Here is a 25,150-nt window from a genome sequence, read left to right as displayed (position 1 = left end):
TGAGGGTTGGTGTCACGGCAGGAGACTTGTGTGTCGTCAGGGAGGACGGAAAATCTTTCACTGTGGGCCCGAAGACCCGAGATCTTTGCAATCTTCGGGCACAGAGCTCATAAAAAGTGACAAAATAGACTTTTAAGATTGTAAACCAGCGGGTTGTTGTTATGTCTCCCGCTCACTGTGAAAATGGGAGACACCTCCCTCTCCCTTATTAGGGAGAGAGAGAACCTGTGGTTTGTCGAATGCCAGATGAAATGCGATGGTCTTTGGGGTAACTGCAAGGTCTGTGTCTTTGCCATCGCCTAGCACACGCTTGTGCTCGGTGACGGTTGCACTTTTTTTTGCTGGGGGGTATCGATGCTTTGCTGCTGCATACGCATGGGAAGGGGGAGCTGGGGGGGACTTTGGGGTTCTCACATTTAACTGTTCATTCTTTGGGACACTTCTGTTTTCGTGGATGTTTTGCGAAGAAAAAGTATTTCAGGATGTAGATTGTATACATTTCTCTGACATTAAATTGGACCTTTGAGCCTTTGAAGATGGATTTCACAATGGTGGAGAGTATATTGACTGGTATGGAAACACCAATGTCCTTGAACAGAAAATCCTACAAAGCGTAGTGGATATGGCCCAGTCCATCACCGGTAATGTCCTCCTCACCATTGAGCACATCTACATGACACACCGTTGCAGGAAAGCAGCATCCATCATCCCCAGGTCTTGCTCTTTTTTCACTGCTGCCATCAGGAAGAAGATACAGGAGCCCTGGGACTCACACTACCAGGTTCAGGAACAGTCACTACCCCTCAACCATCAGGCTCCTGAACCAGTGTGGATAACTTCACTCACCCCAACACTGAACTGATTCCACACATCAGGCTCCTGAACCAGTGTGGATAACTTCACTCACCTCAACACTGAACTGATTCCACACATCAGACTCCTGAACCAGTGTGGATAACTTCACTCACCCCAACACTGAACTGATTCAACACATCAGACTCCTGAACCAGTGTGGATAACTTCACTCACCCCAACACTGAACTGATTCAACACATCAGGCTCCTGAACCAGAGGGGATAACTTCACTCACCCCAACACTGAACTGATTCAACACATCAGGCTCCTGAACCAGTGTGGATAACTTCACTCACCCCAACACTGAACTGATTCCACACATCAGGCTCCTGAACCAGAGGGGATAACTTCACTCACCCCAACACTGAACTGATTCAACACATCAGGCTCCTGAACCAGTGTGGATAACTTCACTCACCCCAACACTGAACTGATTCCACACATCAGGCTCCTGAACCAGAGGGGATAACTTCACTCACCCCAACACTGAACTGATTCAACACATCAGGCTCCTGAACCAGTGTGGATAACTTCACTCACCTCAACACTGAACTGATTCCACTATCTATGGACTCACTTTGAAGGACTCTCAACTCAATATTTATTGCTTTTTTATTATTAGTTTATTATTATTTCTTTCTCTTTCCTTTTATGTTTGCACAGCTTGTTGTTTTTTGCACATTGGTTGTTTGTCATTCCTGTAAGGTGCAGTTCTATTGTATTTACTGTGAATGCCCACAATAAAAAATAATCTCATGGTTGCATATGGTGCCATATGCTAATAAATTTACTTTGAACTTTTTGAACAAAGACAACCACAAAATTCAGAACTGAAGCTCCGGCCTGTGCATGCAGTCATCACTTACACTCACAATGCTCGGTAACATTTAGCATTGACACTACCTTTGTAAACATTTAGAATAAAAATTCCCTTGCTATGCTACCTGGATCTTCATCACCAATCTCAATGAAGTAACACCCTTCCCATTTTACATATACAAGCTTTCAACTCACCTTAGGAAATTTACATTTTACTTTAAGAACAGAATTATGCTCCCTATTTTGATTCTAAAAAGATGTTTTATTATGCTTACCTTTGCACCACCAGCAAGTACCAAGTGGCGAGTTTTGCAAACGAACATGCCGCCATTCTCCACCAACTTCTTACAGTGTAGGAATGCAAAGCTGCGATACAAATGTCGAATCTCACCCTCACGGCCCTGAAAATCGATTGTACAGTTTTGCATGTTCAGGTAAATATTGTGTGCCTGCATATTTTAGCCACATTTACACATTTCAACTACAGAAACAGGTTGACTGCATGAATTTTGTGTTCCAGTGCTTTTTCTGTCATTCATTCTTTGTTTTTTTTTGTCTCTCTCTCTGTTTTGTGGACGTCTGTGAAGAGTAAGGATTTCCAGTGGTATACTCTGTACACTCACTGACATTCAGTTGAACCATTGAAGATTAATGAACTAAACATTGGGAGAACAATAATATAAAGAACTGAAATAAAGTGCATAAAATAAACAATTAATCAACTAATACCTGGGGAAAACAAATTAAAAATTTGAATAAAAACTACATAAAAGATGAAAAAAATTACCTCCAAATAAACACTTGAAGGTTTGGGTTTTCTATGTACAGGAATACTTGCCTTTGGATTAAACTGGCAGCAATAGCCAATGAGACCCAACTCATTCAATTATAATTTACGTCATTTGATTTACAAATTCACTGACCCGGAATTATTTTGAATATTTTTTCCTTGTACTCTCTCTTTTACAAATATATCCCTCCTTAGGTTAGGAGATTGGACCTATTCCAGATGAATTCTCACTTGGGCTCAGAAGAGATCTCTACTCTAGTACACAAATTCTCTGAAGAAACTTAAAGTCATAGGAATAACCTGATGGGAGCTTTCTTTTGTGTTGGAAGGATTTTTTGTAGGGTACACAGAGAAATCTACTAAAATATCTTCAAATCCCTGAAGGTAACAAGACAGGTAGATAAGGTTTCTTTTTTGAAAAAGGTGTACAGGACATCTGTCTTTAATCCCTGAAGGATAGAATACAAGATCAGGGAAATCATGCTGAAACAAATAGGTTTCAACTGGAGTTCTGTTCATTACACAATGGGAAGGAAGAGATAATTATGTAACTACCTCCTCATAACTAGCTGTTCCAGCAGTGAATGATTCACCAGCACTGTGGCCTTGCACATACCAGAAATGGCTACAGGAGCTTCGATTACACTACGGGAATACACTATGAGAATGAAATACTGTGAGAACAGGGGTGGTACTCATGAAGAGTGGTGACAAGTGATGACTGGTTCTGATTCAGCGGTTTGAGATGGTGCTAATGTACTGATCCACTTACAGCAGCATTTCATATCAGTAGGAAGGGTATGAAATAGAGCTTTTGGGGGGCTTTTGAGGTAGTTTTTCAGGGCTTCACCATCGGGCTGGTTGTGAATGGTGCAGAACAAGACGGATGCTGCAGTGAGAAGGGCCCACAAGTGCCTAGATAAGTATTCCAATGCTTGCTCTGTTCTGTCCTAGTAAGTAAGTGTAGTTTTGTAGGTCTAAGTCATGAGTTCCCAACCTTCTTTTGGACCAATACCATTAAGCAAGAGACACATGGACCTCAGGTTGGAAACCCCTGGTCTCAGTGGGTAATTGGTGTTGGTGTTTCTGTCTAATCGAGTCAGATCCAAGAACCTACTGTTTTAACAAAACATTACTGGAATGTTTTTCAGTATATATAGTGCTGATGCAATTTCAATGGTTCATTGTTACCACTGTAGTGTGCACGCAGCTGTATAATATTCTCATTTGGTACTCATTTGAATTATGAAATGAATTTTCAAGTCTCACTACAGCTTCTGTTGTCCATTTTCTTTTAAATTAGTTTTTTTTGTGAAGGATGTAGGGTGCATTCCTAGATGTAGAATTTTCACTTCTTGCAGCTGCAATCCAGACACAGTGACGAACAGTGAGAAGAGCAGCAGCCTCACAGCAACAAATACCCAGGAACAATTCTGACCTCTGGCATTCAAATTACTCGAAGAACTCAGCAGATCAGGTGGAGGAATAAACAGTCGAACTTTTGGGCTGAAGCCTTTCATAGGGACTGTTTGTCAGCCTGCTTATTCATTTCCATAGATGTTGCCTAGCCTGCTGAGTTCCTCCAGCACTGTGTGTGTTGCTCTGGATTTCCAGTATCTGCAGAATATCTTGTAACCACAGACATAGTTTGCAGACTTTGCAGCAGCTTCTTGTGACGGTGTGAGTAAACTCTCACGCCACAAACGTATGTGGATTGTCAGGTTGATTGCCCACTGTAAATTGACTCAAGTATGCATATAAATAGCAGAATCGGAATCTGGAGGGTGGGGAAAGACGAGGGAGAATGAAAAATGGGATTAATGGAGGATCTGTGTAAACTGGTGATCAGTGTGGATTCAATGAGCTACGGAGCCAGTCTCCATGATGTGACTGCCCCCCACGCCTCTCTCTCTCTCTCTCTCTCTCTCATTTGTTTCGGTCTCTCCAGGTAATCCCAGGCATGCTCAATGCTGTTGAGATCAGGTGTCTGTAGAGGCCATACCATCTGTTGCTGAACTCCTTGGTCTTCTTTTTGCTGTTCTTTATGATCTTGGCTGTGCGTTTGGAGTCATTGTCCTACTGCAGAATGAAGTCGGGACCAATCAGATGCCTCCTTGGTGGTATTGCGTGATGGATGAGAATCTGTTTGTACTTCAGGATTCCATGAATCCTGACCAGATCACCAACTCCATTTGCAGAAATGCAACCCCAAACCTGCAGGAAACCTTCACCACACTTCACTGTTGGCTGCAGACACTCATTCATGTAACACTCGCTAGCTTTTCTACTGACAAACTGCTTCCCATTTCTAATTTTGACTCGTCAGTTGCTGCCATTGTTCAGCACACTAGTCTTTGTGTTTTTTGTGTAGCTGAGTCTCTTGGCTTTGTTTCCACTTTGGAGGAATGGCTTTTTGACAGCAACTCTTCCACGAAGGCATCCTCTGACAAGACTTCTCCGGACTATAGATGGGTGTACTTGGGTTCCAGTGGCTTCTGTGACTTCAGAGCTAACAGCAGTGCCGGACTTCTGACTTGGAAGGGACATCAGTTTGATGAATCTCTCATCTGCTGCACTGAGTTTCCATGTCCGACCACTGTGTTTCCAGTCCACAACCTTGCCCATTCCTTCGTGCTTCTTCGGAAGAGCTTGGACAGCACATCTTGAAACTCCTGTCTGTTGTGAAATTTCTGCTTGGGAGAGAGCTTGCTGACACAGGGTGACCACCTTGTGTCCTGTTGTTCTGCTCACTCTCGCCAAGGTGAAAGAATTGATGATTTGAAGGCCACATCTGCCACACCCTCACCTTTTAGTTTGGTTGTCCTTCGCCCAAACTAATTCCTTCTACACTCGTTTGTTTCAGTAAATCAGTTTAGTTCATTCAGCTTATCACATCATTGATTATTAGTGTCCTGTTTGTTATCTTCATTTAATCAAAGCACTGGGCTAGATACCTACAAATTGATCTTGTATTTACTTGAAAAGTGATCTATTACTTAATATGTTACTTCTTCGAACAACATACAAAAAATTCTCTGCAACATTTAATTTTTTGGAAAACAGATGTTCAGAAATCTAAAATTTACTCTTTTCTACTGACACACTAATGCAAAAGATGAAAAACAAACATCCACAACAAAATATATATTAAAAAAATCTAGGGTGCACAAGACTTTTGCACAGTACTGTGTGCATGTGTGCACGTGTGTACGCGTGCATATGTGCATGTGTACAACTCAACTATTTCAAATTATTGTAGTTATGGAAAAACCAAGCAAGGAAGCCTTACTGAGTGTGGTCCATCAATGACTTTGACGACGTCTTTCACGTGGATGTTGTTTTGTTCCGAGTCCAGGGCTACAGCAAACCTATTATCCTTTTTCCGGGTTATTGCTTGGTGCCGCACAGTAATAACCTTCCCGTACATGTTCAGAACCTGCAAATGACAAACATTCAATGAATAAGGTGTTCGTGGGTCTCAGTCCGCATACAAGAGGTCCTAAACAACAGATAGTGGGTGGAAAGAGCACAATTTGCTGTCAGCAAGGACAGGCGCAGGTCCTTCAGAACAATCATAGCTACCTGCAGCCCAAACATCAAAGGCTGCCGCATCTCACTGGGAGCCAAGAATGGAGGTGAACCTGTCCAAAACAAAAGCAACATCTGCACCCACAGGAAAGAACTCTTCAGAAAACCAAGCTCCTTGATGCAAGAACCTTCAACTCAGTAGCACAGCAGTCTATGCAGTCCAGCCTTGCTGCTATTCATAACCAACAAATCGAAATGCCATATTCTCACTACAAAACAAAAACTTCAGGAGTAGATGGTTACTTGCGGGCTGCTTCCTCTAGTATATCCTTGGACTGTATTGGTCACGGGCAGACGTGACAAAAAAATCTTAAGCAACCTTAGTTGTATCCTAGCTGAAGTTCTGAACTTCAGCAATGAAGAATCCACAACTTTACTACTCACATTAGGAAAGAGGAAAAGCTCAGGAATTTCAGAGATACTGAAATTAGGACCAGATTCAAAGAGAAAATAAATCCAATTGGATTAACCACACGGGTCTTGCTAATGTTTGCAAATCACATTGTCGATTCTGACCAGCTGGGGGTAGAACGGACATAATACTCACTATACCACACCATCAACAGAAGTACAAGGAGCAGCAACCACCTCTAGACATGCCTTTTCAACCTCAATAAACCCTTCAACCCTGTTAATCAGAAGGGACTGTGGAGCATAATCACATATGGGCTCCGACAAAACTTTGTATCCAATGTAAGCCACAGTCCTAACCAATGGGTGCATAACAGCAGCCATCTTAGTGAAGAGCAAAACTGCTCTCGATTGACCTTAAATTATCTATAATTTCCCTCTCTCTCTCTCTCTGTACCCCTTCTTTAATGTCAACCAAACAAAGCAGATTGTTACTGACTTCAGGAGAACGCGCACCACAGGCTTTTGGGAGTGCGCATTACACATAACCCCTGATGGTCCCACAACACATCCTAGTCAAGGAAGCTCGCCAACACCTCTACTTTCTGAGGAGGCTGAAGAGAACCGGACTTTTCACATCCATACTCACGTCATCCTACAGAGCATCCGAACAAGCTGCATCACTGCACTGTGACAGATAGGAAGGCTCTACAACAGGTAGTCAAAACTGCCCAAAGCACCACTGGCACCAGCCTACTCAACATCCAGGACATATGTGCAATAAGGTGCACGAAAAGGGTAACAGCATGAAGGATCCCATACACCCTGCTCATGGACAGTTCATCCCATTCCCATCTGGAGGAGGCATCGTAGCATCCACACCAGGACTACCAGACTCTAAAACAGTTACTTTCCCCAAGCAGCAAGTCTGACCAACACCTCCACCTACTAACTCCGCCACTACTTTATTATTTCCCGTCAGTCACCTTATGCATAGCCTAGCATCACCTTATTGACATACAATCAATGTGTATAAGCTATCTTACGTATTTATATTGATTGGGTTTCTTTTTATATTATTATTGGGATCTTTATCTTCTGTGGGTTTTTCTGTGCTCCACTGGATCCAGGGTAACAATTATTTTGTTCACCTTACACTTATGTACAGGAAATGACATTAAACAATCTTTATATTTCCCTTCAAGAAGCTCTCTCCTGAAGTAGGGCTAATGAATTAGAATCAGGTTTAATATCACTTGCGTATGTCATGAAATTTGTTGTTCTGCGTCAGCAGTACAGTGCATTAGAAAATAAAAATTATAAAGTATATTAAAAAAAGAAAATTCAATTAATAGTTCGAACAGGAAAGGGGAAAATAGCAAAGTAGTGTTCATGGGTTCAATCTGACAGCAGAGGGGAAGAAGCCACTCATGAATTGTTGAGTGCGTGCCTTCAGGCGCCTGCACATCCTCTCTAATGGTAGCAATGAGAAGGGGACACACCGTGGGTGATGGGGGTCCTTAATGATGTTGTCTTTTTCAGGCATTGCTCCTTGAAGATGTCCTACGAAGGCTAATGCCCATGGTGGAACTGACTGCATTCACAACGCTCAGCAGCTTATTTTGATTGTGCGCAGCAGTCACACCCCCGCCCCCCCATACCAAATGGTGCTACAGCCAGTTAGAATGCTCTACATCTGCAGAAATCTGTGAGTGTCTTTGGTGACATATCAAATCTACTCAACGCCGCTGTCGTTCAACCACCACGAGCCAAAGCTATCCCATCCTCAGCAATAAGGCAGCCATACACTAATCAAGTTTTTGTTTCCACACATTAAGGCTTAACCTTACTTTATACAATGCCCAGTGGAAGGACATGTTATCTCAAATCCTGCAGATGGAAAAATATTTCTAAATTAGAAATCCAGCCCAGCAATGTCATGAGGATGCCCTTTCCAAATTTTAGAAGGAAGCAAAATTAAAGTCAAGCTAGAAGATTGCAGATGACTAGAACTCGCAGTTGGATGTTGTGGACAGTTAGAAATATACTGGTGCGATTAATTGATGAACAACACATCAATTAGGCCAGATCTGGAGAACTGCATACAGTTTTGGTCACCCATTATAGGAAGGATGTCAAGGCTTTAGAGAGGCTGTAGAACAGGATTACCGCGATGTTGCTTGGATTAGAGGACAAATGTTATAATGCGAGGCTGGACAAACCAGGGATGCTTTCTCTGTAGTGACGAAGGCTGAGGGGACTCCTGACAGAGGTCTCTAAGATTATGAGAGGCACAGAGTAGAGAGGTAATATTTTTCCCCAGGGTTGAAATCTCTAATACCAGAGGGCATGCATTTAAGGTATAGGGGTAATTTCAGAAGGGACAGAGTGGTGGGTATCTGGAATACGCAGCCTGGGTGGTGGTCGAGACAGAAACATCAGAGAATTTTAAGGGACGTTCAGACAAGACACATGGATGTGAGGAGAATGGAAGGATATGGACATTGTGTAGGCTGAAGGGATTAGTTTAGTTAACAATTTGATTAGTAATTTAATTGGTCCATTACAGAGGGCCCGTTCCTGCACTGTGCTAGTCTATGTTCATTCAGATAAAACAGAACAGCACAGAACAGGTATCCTGAAACCAAATATCGTACCTGGAATGTCTCTCTCTCCAAGCGGACAATGACTCCCATAGTCTGTGGATCGAGTTGCACCAGCTCACCCCACTCATGCTGGCCCCCTGCGTCAACTCCAGAGGCCGTTTCCGAGCACAGCTGCAAATCTCTGGGGAGCACTTTCAGCTGAAAGAGTGGCAAAGGATTGCTTGAAACTATGTATCGTAAACCTACTGGCATTACTGAGCAAGTCATCTGAATACACGAGGCGTACATTATCCAACAGAGTAAGCTAGGTGTTGACACTTGTCAGCAAACTCTTCTACAGTGCCACAGAATATCTTAAACACAAGAGATTCAGTTCAAAGTTGAAAGTACATTTATTATCAAAGTATGCATATTTCTTCTTACAGGCAGCCACTAAACAAGAAATCTAAAAAAAAATTTTTTTAAAGCCCGACAAACACCCAAAACATAGACAGAAAATAAAACACAAATCAGGCAAACAATAAAAGTAAGCAACAGGACTCAGAACAAAAGCGAGTGCATAGACATGAAGCCCGGAGCAGCCAGAGCAGGCCAGAGCGTTAGCTTTAGTGCAGTGAAGAGCGGAGTTGGAAGCCCAGTGTTACACACACAAAATGCAGGTCAGGCAGCATCTATGGAGAGGAATAAAGAGCTGACGTTTCAGGCAGAGCCCCTTCATCAGGTGCTGTCTGACCTACTGTTACCGAACAATATCTTCTTACATTAAAAGATGTTATGCCATAAATCACGATTTCTTCAAAAACCCAGTGCAATTTTGCAGAGTATTACCTCATGCATTGTCAGGTCTGAGAAAAGAATGACAAAGTTCTCCTCAACACGCACGATCAGTCCAGTATCTCCCTCGTAACGCCCTGCTATCACCTTCACGTGGTCTCCCATTTTGAAGTATTTGCGCAATTCATGGGCTGGAAACTCTAATGGATCCTGGAAATAACCAAAAGTTAAACTGAAAGCAAAGCAAAAACCTGAAATATATATTTTTTTAAAAATCAGAAAATGCTGGAAATACTCAATAATCAAGCAGCAATGACTTTATACATTAGGTTGACAATCTTTCATCCAACATTAATCATTCACTCCCTACTGGGGTATTTAAAAAATTAAGGATTTGAATCACCTTCTTGAAGTGGGCCTCACCTGTACATTCCAATGCCCATTAAATGTTTACCAACACCATCATACAAAAGACAAAATGATTATTTGAGTTTATATTTCTTTCTTTAATCTCTTCCAAACATTTTCTTTCCTGCCATGATCACCATTTTCAGCTAGACCACCCATAGATCTAGGATTCATGTAAGAGACTTCTGGAGAAGTTCATGAACTAAAGTGGGTTTTATAACCTTATTGGTCTCGCCCACCCTTTGCAGAACCACTTTCAGGAGATGATCCTATCCATTAGTTTTGACAAATTACAGTTATTAGTTTATTGCAGAATTTAATGCAGACAAGGTTGGTCTCACACAGTGGACGGTAGGGCACCGAGGAGTGAGGTAGAACAAAAGAATCTGGGAATACAGATTCATAATTCATTGAAAGTGATATCTCGGGGAGATAGGGTTGTAAAGAAAGCTTTTGGCACATTGGCCTTCATAATCAAAGGAGATGGGATGTTAAGTTAAAGTGTATAAGACACTGGTGAGGCCTAATTTGGAGTACTGTGTGCAGTTTTAGTCACCTACCTACAGGAAAGGTGTAAATAAATTTGAAAGAATACAGAGGAAATTTACAAGGATGTTGCTGGGTCTGGAGGACCTGAGTTAGAAGGAAAGATTGAATAGGTTAGGACTTTATTCTCTGAGCTTGGATAGAGAAGATTGAGGGGAGATTTGATAGAGGTATACAAAGTTATGGGGGTATAGCTAGGGTAAATGCAATTAGGCTTTTTCCACTGAAGTTGGGTGAGACTACAATAAGAGGTCATAGGTTAAGGGTGAAAGGTGAAAATCTTAAGGGGAAGCCTTCACTCAGAGTGGTGAGCACAAGTGGTGGATGCAAGCTCGATTTCAACATTTTGAGTTAAGTCTGGATAGGTACATGGATTCTAGGGGTATGGAGGCCTATGATCTGGAGGCAGGCCAATGGGAGCAGGCAATTTAAATGGTCCAGCATGAACTAGATGGACCAAAGGGACTGAATCTATGCTGTAGTTTACTATGACTATAAAAAGAATGAATTTTCTTTGAATTTACAAGCAATAAGCACAATTGATAACTACATTTAATGCAAGATTGGAATCATTACATTTTTAGACAATCTAGCTCAGTTTAAAAGCTCATTGCTATAAGTAATTGAACAGATCACATTGACGCAAGTAAAAAGAAATCTTTGCTTGTTCACTAGTAGAACGAGCTGTCCACAAATGACTCTCAGCTGCATTTTCAGTACCTTCAGATCCTCGTGCTTGGGCAGGATTGTGATCTTATTGCCCTCCACACTCAAAATCTTCCCTTGCAGGTTTATCAATTCACCCTCGCAAACTTCCACGTTATCTCCAGGCTGCAAGTTGTGTTCTCTTTCTTTGCCTAAAAAAGTCACAAGATTCAATGTAGGAAACTGAAAATTCAAGCAATGAATAAGACCAAACCTAGCCCACAACCTCAGCTTGCAGTCACACAATGCCTCCAATGGAGTAACCCAAATATGCTGGAGCATTTTTAGCACCAATAACCTGAAAAGCCAGTATTTCTGATACCGGTTTCCTGTTTACCTTCAAGGAATTTAGAGTGTAGGAATAAATGAGGCATGTTCCGTTTGGAAAACTAATGGCATTGCTGTATCAATGCTGATGCTTACACAAGGGTCACTAGATGGTCACATGCAGGTATTCTGATCCTAACTGCAAGAGATTCTGCTGAGAGGAATAGAGATACTTTGCTCTAACATGTTGATCCACGGCCTGCTCTTGTGCCGAGTTGAGACCACCCTCAAGGTGGAGGAGCAACACATTATATTCTGTCTGGTTAGCCTCCAACCTCATGGCATGAACATCGATTTCTCTTCCCAGTAAACAAACTTTATCCCTCCCCTCTTTTTTATTCTCCACTCTGACCTTTGCTTCCAGTCACCTGCCTATTACCTCCTCCTTCCCTTTCTCCAATGATCCACTCTCCTCTATTAGATCCCTACTTTTCCAGCCCTTTACCTTTCCCTCCCACCTGGTTTCATCAATCACCTTCCAACTAGCCTCCTTTTCCTACCCCCCAACCTTTTTTTTCTGGCATCTTCCCACTTTCTTCTCAGCCTTGATGAAGGGTCTCAGCCCAAAACTTCAACTGTTTATTCATTTCCATAGATGCTGCCTGACCTTCTGAGTTATTCCAGCATTTTGCAGTGAAAAGATCGGCAAACTAAAGCAGTAGAATAACTGTGAAAAATGTTAGAAAGTTGGAATTTTTAATATGCAGCATAATTGGAATGGCTATTCTTCCTTTCAGTACTAAAGTCACCCACCTTCAAAACAAGGAGGTCTGCTTAAAAGTATAAATATATTTAAAATGTTGCATGAGAGGTTCTAGTTATATCATTACAACCTTGGAGACGTTTATGAAAACTGTACAAGAACAGGTGTATTCTGAGGTCCTTTACACCACCTGATGGACAGAGAGGAATCTTATTTTAATATTTCATCAGAAATTTCACATCTCTGACAAAGCAGCACTATCAGAGCTAGACTGGAGTGTTAACTTAGTTTGTGCTCTTGTGTGGTTCTTAAACTTAAACCCTCTGACTTGCACTGAAAGTTCTACCACATGAATTGGATCTGACATCCAATATCATTAGGTTATAGAGCCTAGCTTTACTGCACTCTCACCTCGCAATCAGCAAAGGGAAATCTATCTAGGTTTTCCTTTCCCATATCCAAAAGGTACATAGGCTACACATATTACACCTCAATCTAATTAGAACTGTCCAGGGCTCAGACAAATGCAGCAAGCACCAACACAGATACTGGAAATGATTTAACTAGATATCATAACCCAACCTCCTCTGAGATGTTCCACTGGCATCTTGACTTCACTCCCTTCAACCACTCTAACTCGTCCCCTCCTATAAATGCTGCTCGAGATTCGAACATCTACAGTCACTTGCATCTCCAAAGCAGAAATCATTGCAGAAGTGTGAAAACCAAGATGTAAAACCTCTAGACCAGGCGTTCCCAATCTTTTTCATGTCACGGACCAAAACCATTAAGCAAGGAGTCAGTGGACTCCAAGGTGGGAACCACTGCCCTGGATTGAAACTCTGCAACTTCTCCCAGCAAAGCACACATACCTGTTGATTCAGTAACTACCTCCAGATCGATGCCCTCTGGCTGGTCCTCGTATTTCTCCAATTCAGAAAGTGTGGGTTTAACTCCTTCTGTAATCTGTATAACACAAAACAGCAAGAAAATATTGTAGAACAAGACCCACGAGCTCCTTTACATTACTACAGAGTGATAACTGAGCAGGTGATCACAATCATGCTCAAGGTCTCATGGCTGGTCAGTTCACCTAAGAATAAAACCTACAAGAAGACGTCACAGAACAGGAAATGGCTCAACACAGAACAGAAAATGGGTATCCAAACTGCTCTCTCACATCTTATTCAGACTGGATGTCACAAACATCACAATTTAAAAGAAAGCCAATGTAAGTTGGAGAGGGCACAAAAGGAGAACCATTAATATCAGTGACTTTCATGCTTTGCATTTGTTACCAAGCATTACTGAGTTGGGTGCAGACCATGATAAATGAGTAAATAATGAGGAAGGAGGAGCACAAAGATTAAATTTAGTTATAAAACTATAGGACATAGGAGCAGAATTAGACCATTGGGCCCATTGTCTGCTCCGCCATTTCATCATGACTGATTTGTTATCCCTCTCAATCCCATACTCCTGCCTTCTCCCCATAGCCTTTGTTTATTAAAATGTTTACCTTTCATAAACAATGAAGTCTGAAATTCTAAATACCTCATATTCAAAGATAATCATTTCAGAATTCTTCACTGCACAACTCTAGGCCCAAGGTAAAGGTCTGGTTTAACCTGATAAGTACACATTGCATTTACCAAAAGTGCACCCATTACTGAAGATCAAGAGTGCCCAACCTGGATCCACGGACCCCTCGGTCAATGGTGTGGTCCGTGTCATAAAAAGGTTGGGAACCCCTGATAAGACCATTACTACTCAATAAAGTAAATACTGCAAAAGAACTCCACCAGCATCCATTTGAATCCAAGTGTAACTTGTCTTAAGCGGGCACTCTGAATTTTTATAATACTCCTACTTACAACCAGTAGCATGTTTGTGACACATCCACAGCTATAAAGCCACTCATTTAACTTAATAGTATTATTTTATTTTAATTTGTTGAGATACAACGTGGAATAGGCCCTTCCGGCCCTTTGAGCCACGTTGCCCAGCAATCTACTGATTTAATCCTAACCTAATCACAGGGCAACTTCCAATCACCAATTAACCTACCAACCGGTAAGTCTATGGACTATGGAAGGAAACTGATAATAACAACTTTATTTATAGAGCACTATTCATATTGTTCACAGTGCTTTACAATGGGATAAAAGTACGAACAAGAAAATAAAATAGAAATAAAGATGAAAATAAAAGTTAAACGCAGAGTAAAATAAATAGCTGACGTATAACATCACCAACATATGCTCGTGATGTTAAACCCGATTCTGATTCTGAAATAGGTTTTGAGCTGGCATTTAAAAGTGTCAACTGAGTTTGCATCCTTTATAGTTTTAAGGGTTTAGGAGCGTAGTTCAAAAAAAGCTGACTTGTAATTATCTTTTGATGGAGTCTGACGGAAGAAGACCTGAGAACTTGGGAAAATGCACTTTAATACAAAATTCCAAACAACAATGTCACATAAAAAAATTCAACAGAAAATATCACTTACAACTGCAGACATGGCAAAGCTTTTGAACAAGAATCCTTTCCTGCTGTAGCGATTGCCCTCGAATATGAGGAAGTCTCCATCAGTGGTAACTTCACCACCCAGTGATCTGTGCAGTGATCAGAATATTTCAATTCAAACAGATTAATAGTGTGAAAGCAGAGTCAAAAACATGGCAGTCAATTATGTAAACATACAGAATCCAGTTCTGTACAGCTCGTATTCTTTTGATCAGATAATCAAGTCTAAAACCACGCACATTTCTCATTAACCCATTCCCACTATCTTAGAGTTGTGAAATATTTCTAAGTACAACCCAGAGCCAGACATTTGATACTTTCACTGTAATAAAGCTTATGTTAAAAACCTATAAAATTAGTCAAAATGCCCCAATAGTTGTGTTGAAGCTATTTTAATGTGCATTTTATTCTGGAGACCTTTAAAATTTTTTATGTTGGGTGCCAACCACTATACAAATCCTCCAAGAGAACTACAACCTCATTGTAGGGTTTGGAGGTTTGCGTGCCTCAATGATCCGGAGAGTTATGTTGGCTGGAGTCAGGGCCTTGTGCTTTGGCTCTTGGTAGGGTCACTCATGCTAAACAGGTCAAAGGGTAGGGGCCAGACAGAATGGTTTGCCGGAGTCCTGCTCAGGGCTAACAGGCAATAGCTGACTATACAAATATCAATACTCAGTTAAAGCCCCAAGTAGGTACGTCTGAGCAAATTGTACCATATCATTCTAAAGTAAATGATTTTTAAAATCGTACCTGATTTTTTCTGCATCAAACAGTCTTTGAAGTGGCCTCTTAAATCTTTTCCTCTTGGCAAACCAGTCTTTCTGTAGGGAAATTTTTAAATTATTAAAATCTTGATTATAGTGCTGATCATCATTAAGCCAATTCAAAAATTTAGCAGCAAGTAAACATTTGATTAGTGGGGTGGAGATACATCTCTTCCCTCTGCTAGCCAGCAAGTCACCCTTGGGCAAGGTGTAGCACCTGCTAAGCCCCCCGATCAGGGTCACGTGAGGCCATGAGAACAGGTGGTGGATGGTCGTATGAGCAGCCGGTGTATATCACAAGTCCTGGTTATGTGACCACTGACGCCAGGCAATCTCTGAAGAATAATGATAATGGCTGGGGTCACTCGTCTTGTAAAGACACTGCCCAGAAGAAGGCAATGGCAAAATATTTCTGTTGGAAAAAATTGCCAAGAACAATCGTGGTCTTGGAAACTCCCAGATCACACACGTCATGCAACAGGGCACATAACGAACAAATGCAATAACATTGCAAATCAAATGTTCAGTGGCACATGTTCATAGAACCATAGAAATTCCATGCGGGAGAGAATCTCAGCTTCTGCATAATTCTCCCAATTCACAACAATTTTGGTTGGATAGTGTCACATACATCTTGATTTGTTTGTCTTGGCACAAAGGTTACTTGGAAATAGCCTCATTCCAGTGTGGAAAATAGTACTGAAAGAGGGTTCTCACCAAACTCATCCGTGCTTTGATTCGCTCATAATCAATTCTTGGGATCAGTTTCAGAGAGATGGTGTTCTGGCTTGGCTCAACATAGTCCACCTGGAAAAGAAATTTAAATCAGGCAGAATTCTATAACGACATTAAAAAGCCTGTTCTGTACCCAATACAATCACAGCTGATATGTCTCAAGTCTTGTCCTCTCTTCTCTGCCAGTTCTCCAGAGCTCCTGGTTCCATGATCTTTCAAAATCAATTTACTGTCTCGTTTGAATGCCCCAATGATCTGGCCTCCCACAAAGCTTCAGAGTACCAGAGGTTCACTACGTGGGGCACCACAATAGCGTAGCAGTCAGCACAACACTCTTACAGCTCACGGCGTTGGAGTTCAGAGTTCAATCCCAACATCACCGTAAGGAGTCTGTACATCCTTCCTGTGGAATGCGCGGGTTTTCTCCGGGTGCTCTGGCTTCCTCCCACAGTCCAAAGACGTGCGGGTTAGAAGAATTGCTCATCATAAATTGTCCCTTGATTAGGCTAGGGTTTAATTGCGGTTTGCTGGGCAGTGCGGATAGCTGGGTTGAAAGGTCCACTCCACGGTCTATCTCTAAATAAATAAATAAAAACCTGCCGTCATACCCAATATGATGTGTCTCAAATCTTGTCTTCTCTGCCAGTTCTTTCCATTCCATAACCTTTCAAAATCATTTACATGCCCCAATAATCTAGCCTTCACAAAGCTTCAGGGTACAGAACTCCACTCTGCAATAAATTGCTCCCATGCACCTCAGTTGTAAATGACCACTTCCTACAACTGTATCAGCAGGAATACATAGAGACAGACACACAGAATACTTTACCTGTGCAATGTCATCCTTGTAGAGACCTCTCTTCAGGCGAACCCATGACTTGGGTTTCAAGTTGGTCACCTCCTTCACCACCTTTAGCACATCTGTCATTTCCTTAATGGGAACCATCTGCTGGTTCCAGAACCCTATCCTCAGGTTCCCCACACCTTCAATGGCCTGCTTCACATGAGTCTGCTTGTATGCCTCAACGTAAATGTATCCTTTCACATGTTCGGGGGAGACAATAGACTTTATCTGAAGCGGCTGGAGGTAGAAAAAGAAACAAAAACAAACATTTTATTCAAAAACATAAGCTTGTAGCTCATTCCAAATACTATACTCATAATGGCAGACACTAGTATGAGGTTAACCTTGCCATGAAACAGTCAGAGACCAAAATACTTGTAATACAGAACTTTGCAGAGTTTGGAGTTTGGTTTCTTGTTGTTGTTTCCCATGTGTTAGGTTTTTTGTGTATGGTAGGGGACTGGGGGGGTTTGATGATCTTGTTGCTGTTTTCTGTGCGGATGACCTGTAGTTTTTTTGTGGGAGGGAGGGGGCTGAGGGTTTGAGGTTTATAAGACTTGTTTTTTTTATTTGTTTTTGTTTTGTGCGGTGGGGGTTGATGTTTTTCTTTTGAACAACTTCCACAGTTCTCTTTGCTTCGTGGCTATTTGGAGAAGACAGATCTCAAGAGTTGTATACTGAATACATATGTTGGTAGCAAATGAGCCTTTTGAGTACAAACCGATGACAAGGGAACAGACTTTCATTGACGCAACACATTTTCAATGTCACAGAACACTTCAGAGGGAAGCAAATACATTTCAGGCCAAGTCATAGTTTTAATACAAACATGCTTTAATACAGATATACAATGCAAAAACAAACTCAAATACTGAGAGATCATTTTGACCTTGCTTGGAAGGGAAGCACAGTGGTCAACCACCGCTGCTACAACACTGATGATCCAGGTTCAACGATGACCTGTAGTGCTGTCCATCTGGATTTTTCATGCTCACCATGACTGCATGGGTTTCTTCCCACGTGCTAAAGATGTGCAGATTAATCGGTCAGTGTAAATTATCCCCAGTTAAATCAGGAGAATCTGGGATTGTTGATGGGAAGAAGAGGTATAGTATGGAGCAGTGCTTGATGGTTACCATGGACAGTAGGTCAAAGGTCCTTGCTTCCACATTTATATCTCTATGAATATGTATATACTAGCAGACCTTAAATTAAGTACTGGTTTCTTAAGGTCATTATAGCTGGGGATGATAATGGAGGTAAGCTCATACTATCCACTAAATGTTCCTAATAGCGTGCGCCTCAAATAGCCTCTGACAACCAAGACCAGGTTAAGTTAGTAAGCCCAGCGGAACCATTTCTACTTATTGGAGAAGGAGCAAAGGCAGGTTACTGGGGCCTTAAAACCAGTCACTTCGGGCAGATGGGGCTTATCAGCTGCGGTGGAAAACTGATCTCAAACCTCCACTGCCTCGCGGCTATACTCACTCACGGGGAAGGCTTTGGGAGTAAACACCAAGGGGAAAAATCTGGAGTTGGAGTCCCTGAGACAGTCCTACGTTGAGTTGTACGCTGACTGACAACTCCCGCGAGGCTGCTGGCGCCAAACTGTACCATTTTCTGACATTCCTTTGGGTTAATCAGATGCGTGGAGAGGGGGAGCTTGCTACATGGGCACAGCTTGCTCTCCATATCGTACTGCCCTGGATTGCGTATCTATGCAGCTAGGACACAATACCCACAGTCCACCTTGACCAACAGAGGCCTCAGCAGACCTTTAATACCAAGTTAAGAGTAGAAAACAAAATAGTCCAATTTATAATCTTATCCAAAAAGTAATCCTTTAGTCCTATTGGAACTTGTTACGGTACAAAATCCCTCAGTACCAAACGGACTATGATCACTTTGAATTCCAGCTTGCCTCTGATGTGATCATGAGCTCACAGTCTACTGCATCAGATATAAAATAGAAGATAACATGATCTGAGACGTTCCATGTCCTCGAAAAAAAATGGCAAGGCAGCTGAAAGGAGAAATAACTGAACTACTTGTTGATGCACATGCCTCACTTCAAATGCATTGCTGAGATCAGCATCAACCAGAAGCCACATCTTAGTAAGCTTAATAGGAGATGGACTTCTGCATCTCTATCATGTGGCTTCACAGTACTTTTCAGAAGGGAAAGGTTGAAAAGGGTTTGTTTCTGTGCTGTAATGCTCGTCATATGCAGAGCATTTGATGGCTCTGGGTCTGTAGTCATTTGAATTCGGAAGAATGAGGGGTGGCCTAATTAAAGCCAATCGAATAGTGAAACGCCTCTATTGAGTTGAGTGGATGTGAAGATGTTTCCTGTGGTCAGAGACCAGGACCAGAGGACAGAGCCTCAGAATAGAGGGGCGTCCTTTTAGAACTGAGATGAAAAACAATTTATTTAACCAGAGGGTTGTGAATCTCTGGACTTCTTTGCGACAGGCAGCTGTTGGGGCCAAGTGCTTAAGGCAGAGGTTGATATATTCTTGATTGGTCAGGGCATGAAGGGATATGGGAGAAGATAGGAGATTGGGCTCAGAGAAAAAAAATGGATCAGCTATGATGGAATGGAGTAGACTGAATGAGCCAAATGGCCTAATTCTACTCCTAAGTCTTTTGGCCTTGTGGATTTCTTCATGATGGATGCATACAGCATACACAAGAAATTCTGCAGATGCTGGAAATCCAGAGAAATGCAGACAAAATGCTGGAGGAACTCAACAGATCAGGCAGCATCTAGGGAAACGAATAAACAGTCAACTGGAAAGGAAGGGGGAAGACACCAAATTAAATGAAATGTGCAGGAAAGGGAAGGAGGATAGCTAGTCATTTCATATTCCAAGCAAACTGCTACATAAACTAAAGTAGCTTGGAAAGTGGAGGGGAAGTGCAGAAAGTTAAAAAAAAATCTCCAGTAAGAACAGAAGAAAAAAAAATTACCTAGGCATTTCTAACTTGAGCATAGTACCCAACTTCTTAAGCAATTAAATTTGGAGTTGAATAATGATGAAAAGATACCTACTGAATCTGTGTACTGATAGGCAACAAATTTCCTCATCAGGGATATGGCAGTTGCCCGTTCTTCACCAATCTGAAAAAGGAAAGGAAAACATGAATCAACCCAAAATTTTACCAATAACAATCCAAAATTATAGATTTTTTTTAAAAATGAAGCTATCCACAGAGTGGGTAGCTGGGTGGAGATGCGTCTCTTTTGAAGGAGGTGTAAGACACTCCTTCCGCTAGCCTGCAGGTTACCCTTGGGCAACATGTCGCACCTGCTTAGCCACCCCCCCCCCCCCACCCCGATCAGGTTCATATGAAGCCATGGGAGTATGTGGTAGATGGTCACATCAGCAACTGATGTCCTGGTTATGCAACCAGAGGCACCAAACAGAAAATCTCTGATGAGTATTGATAATGGCTTTTGGGTGGGGAGGTTGTCACCCGTCTTGTAAAGACACTGCCTAGAAGAAGGCAATTGCAAACCACTTCTGTAGGAAAATTTGCCAAGAGCAATCAATGTCACTGAAAGACCGTGATCGCCCACGTCATACGACACGGCACAAAATGATGATAATGATTCACAAAGGTGATAATGTGGCAACCCACTTCCCAGCGCACCCGAACCAGCTCACAAAGTGGCGCGCGCCGACATTGAGGCCGGTCCCAAAAAGGGCGCCAGGCCTTCTTCACCAGCAAGGGGAAAAGCCCGCGCGCAGGACAGGAACAGGAAGGCTTTAAAGAGAGGCCGCGAATTGAATAAACCACTTTTGCAACTGCAGCTCACCGACTACGTGTCGTTATTTCAGCGCTGCGTGTAGCACACCGCGCTACAATACCATAATTAGTGTTGCCCATTGAGAGTCAAACGTAAGAACTAATATAAAATAGACAACAAACTGTTGGAAATAGATAGATAAACATTAAAAGAGAAGTAAAAAGAAAAAAAGTCTAACAGGAGAGGGGTCCTCACTTTCTCGGCTATAGGTTGGCTTACTGTAGAACCTGATGGCCAAGGGCAAGAATGACCTCACATAGCACTCTCTGGAACAGTGCAGTTGTCTCAGTCTATTTTAAAAGTGCTCCTCTGTTCAGCCAAGGTGGCATGCAGAGGGTGAGAAACACGGTCCAGAATTGCCAGGATTTTCCGTAGGGTCCTTTGTTCTACCACGGCCTCTAGACTGTGCAGTTTGACTCCTATAACAAAGCCAGCCTTTCTAATCAGTTTATTGAGCCTGTTAGCATCACCCATGGTGATGCCATTGCCCCAGCACACCACCCAGCAAGATTGAACTGGTGACAACAGACTGGTAGAACGTGTGAAGGAGACGCCTGCATACTCCAAAGACCTCAGTCTCCTCAGGAAGTAGAGGCGACTGAACCATCTGGTACACAGCCTGTGTTGGTGCTCCACTCAAGTCTGTCATTCAGGTGCACCCCCAGGTACTTGTACATCCTCACCACATCCACGACCTGAACTTGCTGAATGCCTACGAGATGGCTTTTTAGAGCAGCTTGTGCTTGAGCCTACTCAGGGAAAGGCCATCTTAGATGAGGTATTGTGTAATAACAGAGATCGTATTAGAGAGCTTAATGTCAAAGAACCCTTTGGAGGCAGTGATCATAATATGATTGAATTCATGCTGCAATTTGAGAGGGAGTAGCATAATTCACATGTATCAGTCTCATAATGGAATAAAGGGAATTACAGAGGCATGAGAGAGGAGCTTGCCCAGGTGGATTGGAGGAGGATACTGGCAGGGATGATGGCAGAGCAGAGATGGCTGAAGTTTCTGAGTATAGTTCCCAAGGCGCAGGATAGATATGTCCCTCAGAGGAACAAATGGCAGAGGTAGGCAACTGTGGCTGATAAGGGAAGTTAAGGACTGCATAAAATCCAAGGAAAGGACATATAAGGCAGCAAAAGTGAGTGAGAAGTTGGGTGATTAGGAAGCTTTTAAAATCCAACAAAAGGCAACTACAGAGTTATAAGAAGGGAAAAAATGAAATATAAGAGAAAACTAGCTAATAATATAAAGCAGGAAACCAGAAGTTTTTTTCAGTTATATGAAGAGTAAAAGGGAGGTGAGAGTTGATATTGGACCACTGGAAAATGATGCTGGTGAGGTAGTAATGGGGACAATGAAGTGGCAGACGAACTTAATGGTAACTATGTACCTCTCTTCACTATGGAAGACACTAGCAGTGTGCCAGAGGTCCGTGAGTGTCAGGGAGCAGCAATGAGTGCCACTGATATTACAAAGGAAAAAGTGCACAGCAAACTCAAAAGGTCTTAATGTGGGTAAGTCACCTGGACCAGGTGGACTACATCCCAGTGACCTAAGAGAGAGACTGCTGAAGAAATAACAGATGCATTGGTCATGATCTTTCAAGAATCCGGCATGGTTCCAGAGGACTGGAAGTCTGCAAATGTCACTTTAAGAAGGGAGGAAGGCAAAAGAAAGGAAATTATAGGCCAGTCAGCCTAACCTCAATGGTTAGGGAAGTGTTGGATTCTATTATTAAGGATGAGGTTTCATGGTACTTTGAGACTAATGATAAAATAAGTCAAAGTCAGCATGGTTTCTGGCAAGGAAAATCTTGCCTGACAAATCTGTTAAGAGCTCTTCGAAGAAGCAATAAGCAGCATGGACAAAAGAGGCAGTGGATGTCATTTACTTGGATTTTCAGAAGGCGTTTGATAAGGTGCCACATATGAGGTTGCTAGATTATGGATGATCAGCCATGATCACAGTGAACGGCGGTGCTGGCTTGAAGGGCCGAATGGCCTACTCCTGCACCCATTGTCTATTAACAAGATAAAATCCTACGGCATTACAGGAAAGATACTGGCATGGATAGAGGAATGGCTGACAGCCAGGAGGCAGCGAGTGGGAATAAAAGGGGACCTTTTCTGGTTGGCTGCTAGTCACTAGTGGTGTTCCTTAGGGGTCAGTATTGGGACCACTACTTTTCATATTGTTTGTCATTGATTTGGTTAATGGAATTTGTGGCAAAGTTTGTGGATGATACAAAGATAGGTGGAGCGGTAGGACTGCTGAGGAAGCAATGTGATTATAGCAGGACTTAGAACAAATTGGAAGACTGGGCAAAAAAAAAGTGTCAGATGGAATACAGTGTTGGGAAATGTATAACAACTCATTTTGGTAAAAGGAACAATAGTGAGGAGTATTATCTAAATGGGGGAAGATTCAGAGGTGCAGAGGGCTCTTAGGAGTCCTCGTACAAGACTCTCAGACAGTTTACAGGTCAAGTCTGTGGTAAAGGCACATACAACGTTGGCAGTTATTTCAAGAGGAATAGAATACAAAAGCAAGGAGATAACACTGAGGCTTTATAAGACACTAGTCAGGCTGCACTTGGAGTATTGTCAACGGTTTTGAACCCAATATCTCAGAAAGGATGTGTTGTCATTGGACAGAATCCGAAGGAGGTTCACGAGGATGATTCCAGGAACGAAGGGGTTAACATATGAAGAGCTTTTGGCAGCTTTGGGCCTGTACACACTGGAATTTAGAAGAATGCAATGGGATCGCATTGAAACCTACCGAATGTTGTAAGGACTAGATTGGGTGGATGTGGAGAGGATGCTTCCTGTGGAGGGGGTATCCAGAACTAGAGGGCACAGCCTCAAAATTGAAGGGTAACCTTTTAGAACAGAGGTAAGGAGGGTTTTTTCTTAAGCCAGAGAGTAGTGAATATGTGGAATGCTTCCCCACAGAGGCCAAGTCCATTCGTATATTTAAAGCAGAAGTTGATCATTCCCTGATCGGTCAGAACATCGAAGGATATGGTGAGGAGGCAGGTGTATGGGATTGAGTGGAATCCGGGATCAGCCATGATGGAACGACGGAGCAGACTCAACTGGCTGCATGGCCTAGTTCTGCTCCTATGCCTTATGGTCTTATTTTAGAAGTCAGGAACGAGGCATAAAACTTGTTGCTTCATGGTCGTTAAATTATTAAGAGTTGATAGAACAAAGAGAACAGCAACAGAACAGTGACAGGGGTTGCTACTTGAAGAAGGGGGAAAGTAAAAGATGACGGCTAACATAAAACAGCTACTTTTATACCGAAAAATAAGAAAAATTCCATTCAAACCCATGGATAACAATAGACCAGTTAGAAAGCACTTAGTCAATACTGTAGCAAAAATTAACCAATGAGAAAATACTTATTCACTTAGTGGAAGACTGGTTCCCAAACTGGGGTCAACAGTTACTGGTAGGGGTACATGGCACAAAAATGATTGCTGCTCCCTGTATTAGAGGCATATTATGTTGTTATGCATATAAAGGGTACTTAAAATACAAGCAGATAATTGTTAAACTGCAAAGAAAAAGACTATTAAAATTAAACATTCAGAGCCAACAATGACCTTCCAACAGATCTGGTGGGAAAGACTGGTCACCACTGAATTCTACGTTAGACATCGGAGCCCACATGGCTGGTCAGAAGGTTAGATTTCCACCTTCAAGGTTACATTGAATTTCACTGAAACTTTGCTCGGGAAATCAGGTTCAGAGTGGAAGAGCAAATGCAATGACAAATTAGAAACTTGAGGATACCCTTGCAGATTGAAGAGGTAGTCTGCAAAGCAGTCACCTGATCTGCAATTGATTTCTCCAGCAAAGAGGGGTCAAAATTGTGGGCACTGGATGCAGTGCATTAAAATGGAAGCAGTGCAAGTGTATGGTTAGTTCACTTGGAAAGTGCTTGGGTCCCTGAATGGTGGGAAGATAACTCGCAAAAGAGCAAG

The 25,150-nt window shown here is 42.2% G+C and overlaps 1 protein-coding gene across 2 annotated transcripts in view; it reads right to left on the bottom strand.

Annotated features, from left to right (window-relative positions):
• Window positions 1-25,150, bottom strand: part of supt5h (SPT5 homolog, DSIF elongation factor subunit) — a 73,587-nt gene that overhangs the window by 18,102 nt on the left and 30,335 nt on the right. For both annotated transcript variants that reach the window (XM_073029382.1, XM_073029383.1), the window contains 11 exons: window positions 20,391-20,459; window positions 17,324-17,575; window positions 16,477-16,566; window positions 15,746-15,816; window positions 14,979-15,084; window positions 13,345-13,438; window positions 11,458-11,594; window positions 9,838-9,993; window positions 9,061-9,207; window positions 5,754-5,900; window positions 1,950-2,075 (listed from right to left, as the gene is read on the bottom strand). In XM_073029382.1, coding sequence (XP_072885483.1) covers window positions 1,950-2,075; window positions 5,754-5,900; window positions 9,061-9,207; window positions 9,838-9,993; window positions 11,458-11,594; window positions 13,345-13,438; window positions 14,979-15,084; window positions 15,746-15,816; window positions 16,477-16,566; window positions 17,324-17,575; window positions 20,391-20,459 — 1,395 coding nt within the window. The remainder of the gene's footprint in view (window positions 1-1,949; window positions 2,076-5,753; window positions 5,901-9,060; window positions 9,208-9,837; window positions 9,994-11,457; window positions 11,595-13,344; window positions 13,439-14,978; window positions 15,085-15,745; window positions 15,817-16,476; window positions 16,567-17,323; window positions 17,576-20,390; window positions 20,460-25,150) is intronic.

Source organism: Hemitrygon akajei, chromosome 25 (genome assembly GCF_048418815.1).
Source record: "Hemitrygon akajei chromosome 25, sHemAka1.3, whole genome shotgun sequence".
NCBI classification, from domain to species: Eukaryota; Metazoa; Chordata; class Chondrichthyes; order Myliobatiformes; family Dasyatidae; genus Hemitrygon; species Hemitrygon akajei.
The sequence above is the reverse complement of the archived record's forward strand: the minus strand, read 5'-3'. Positions and strand labels throughout refer to the sequence as shown.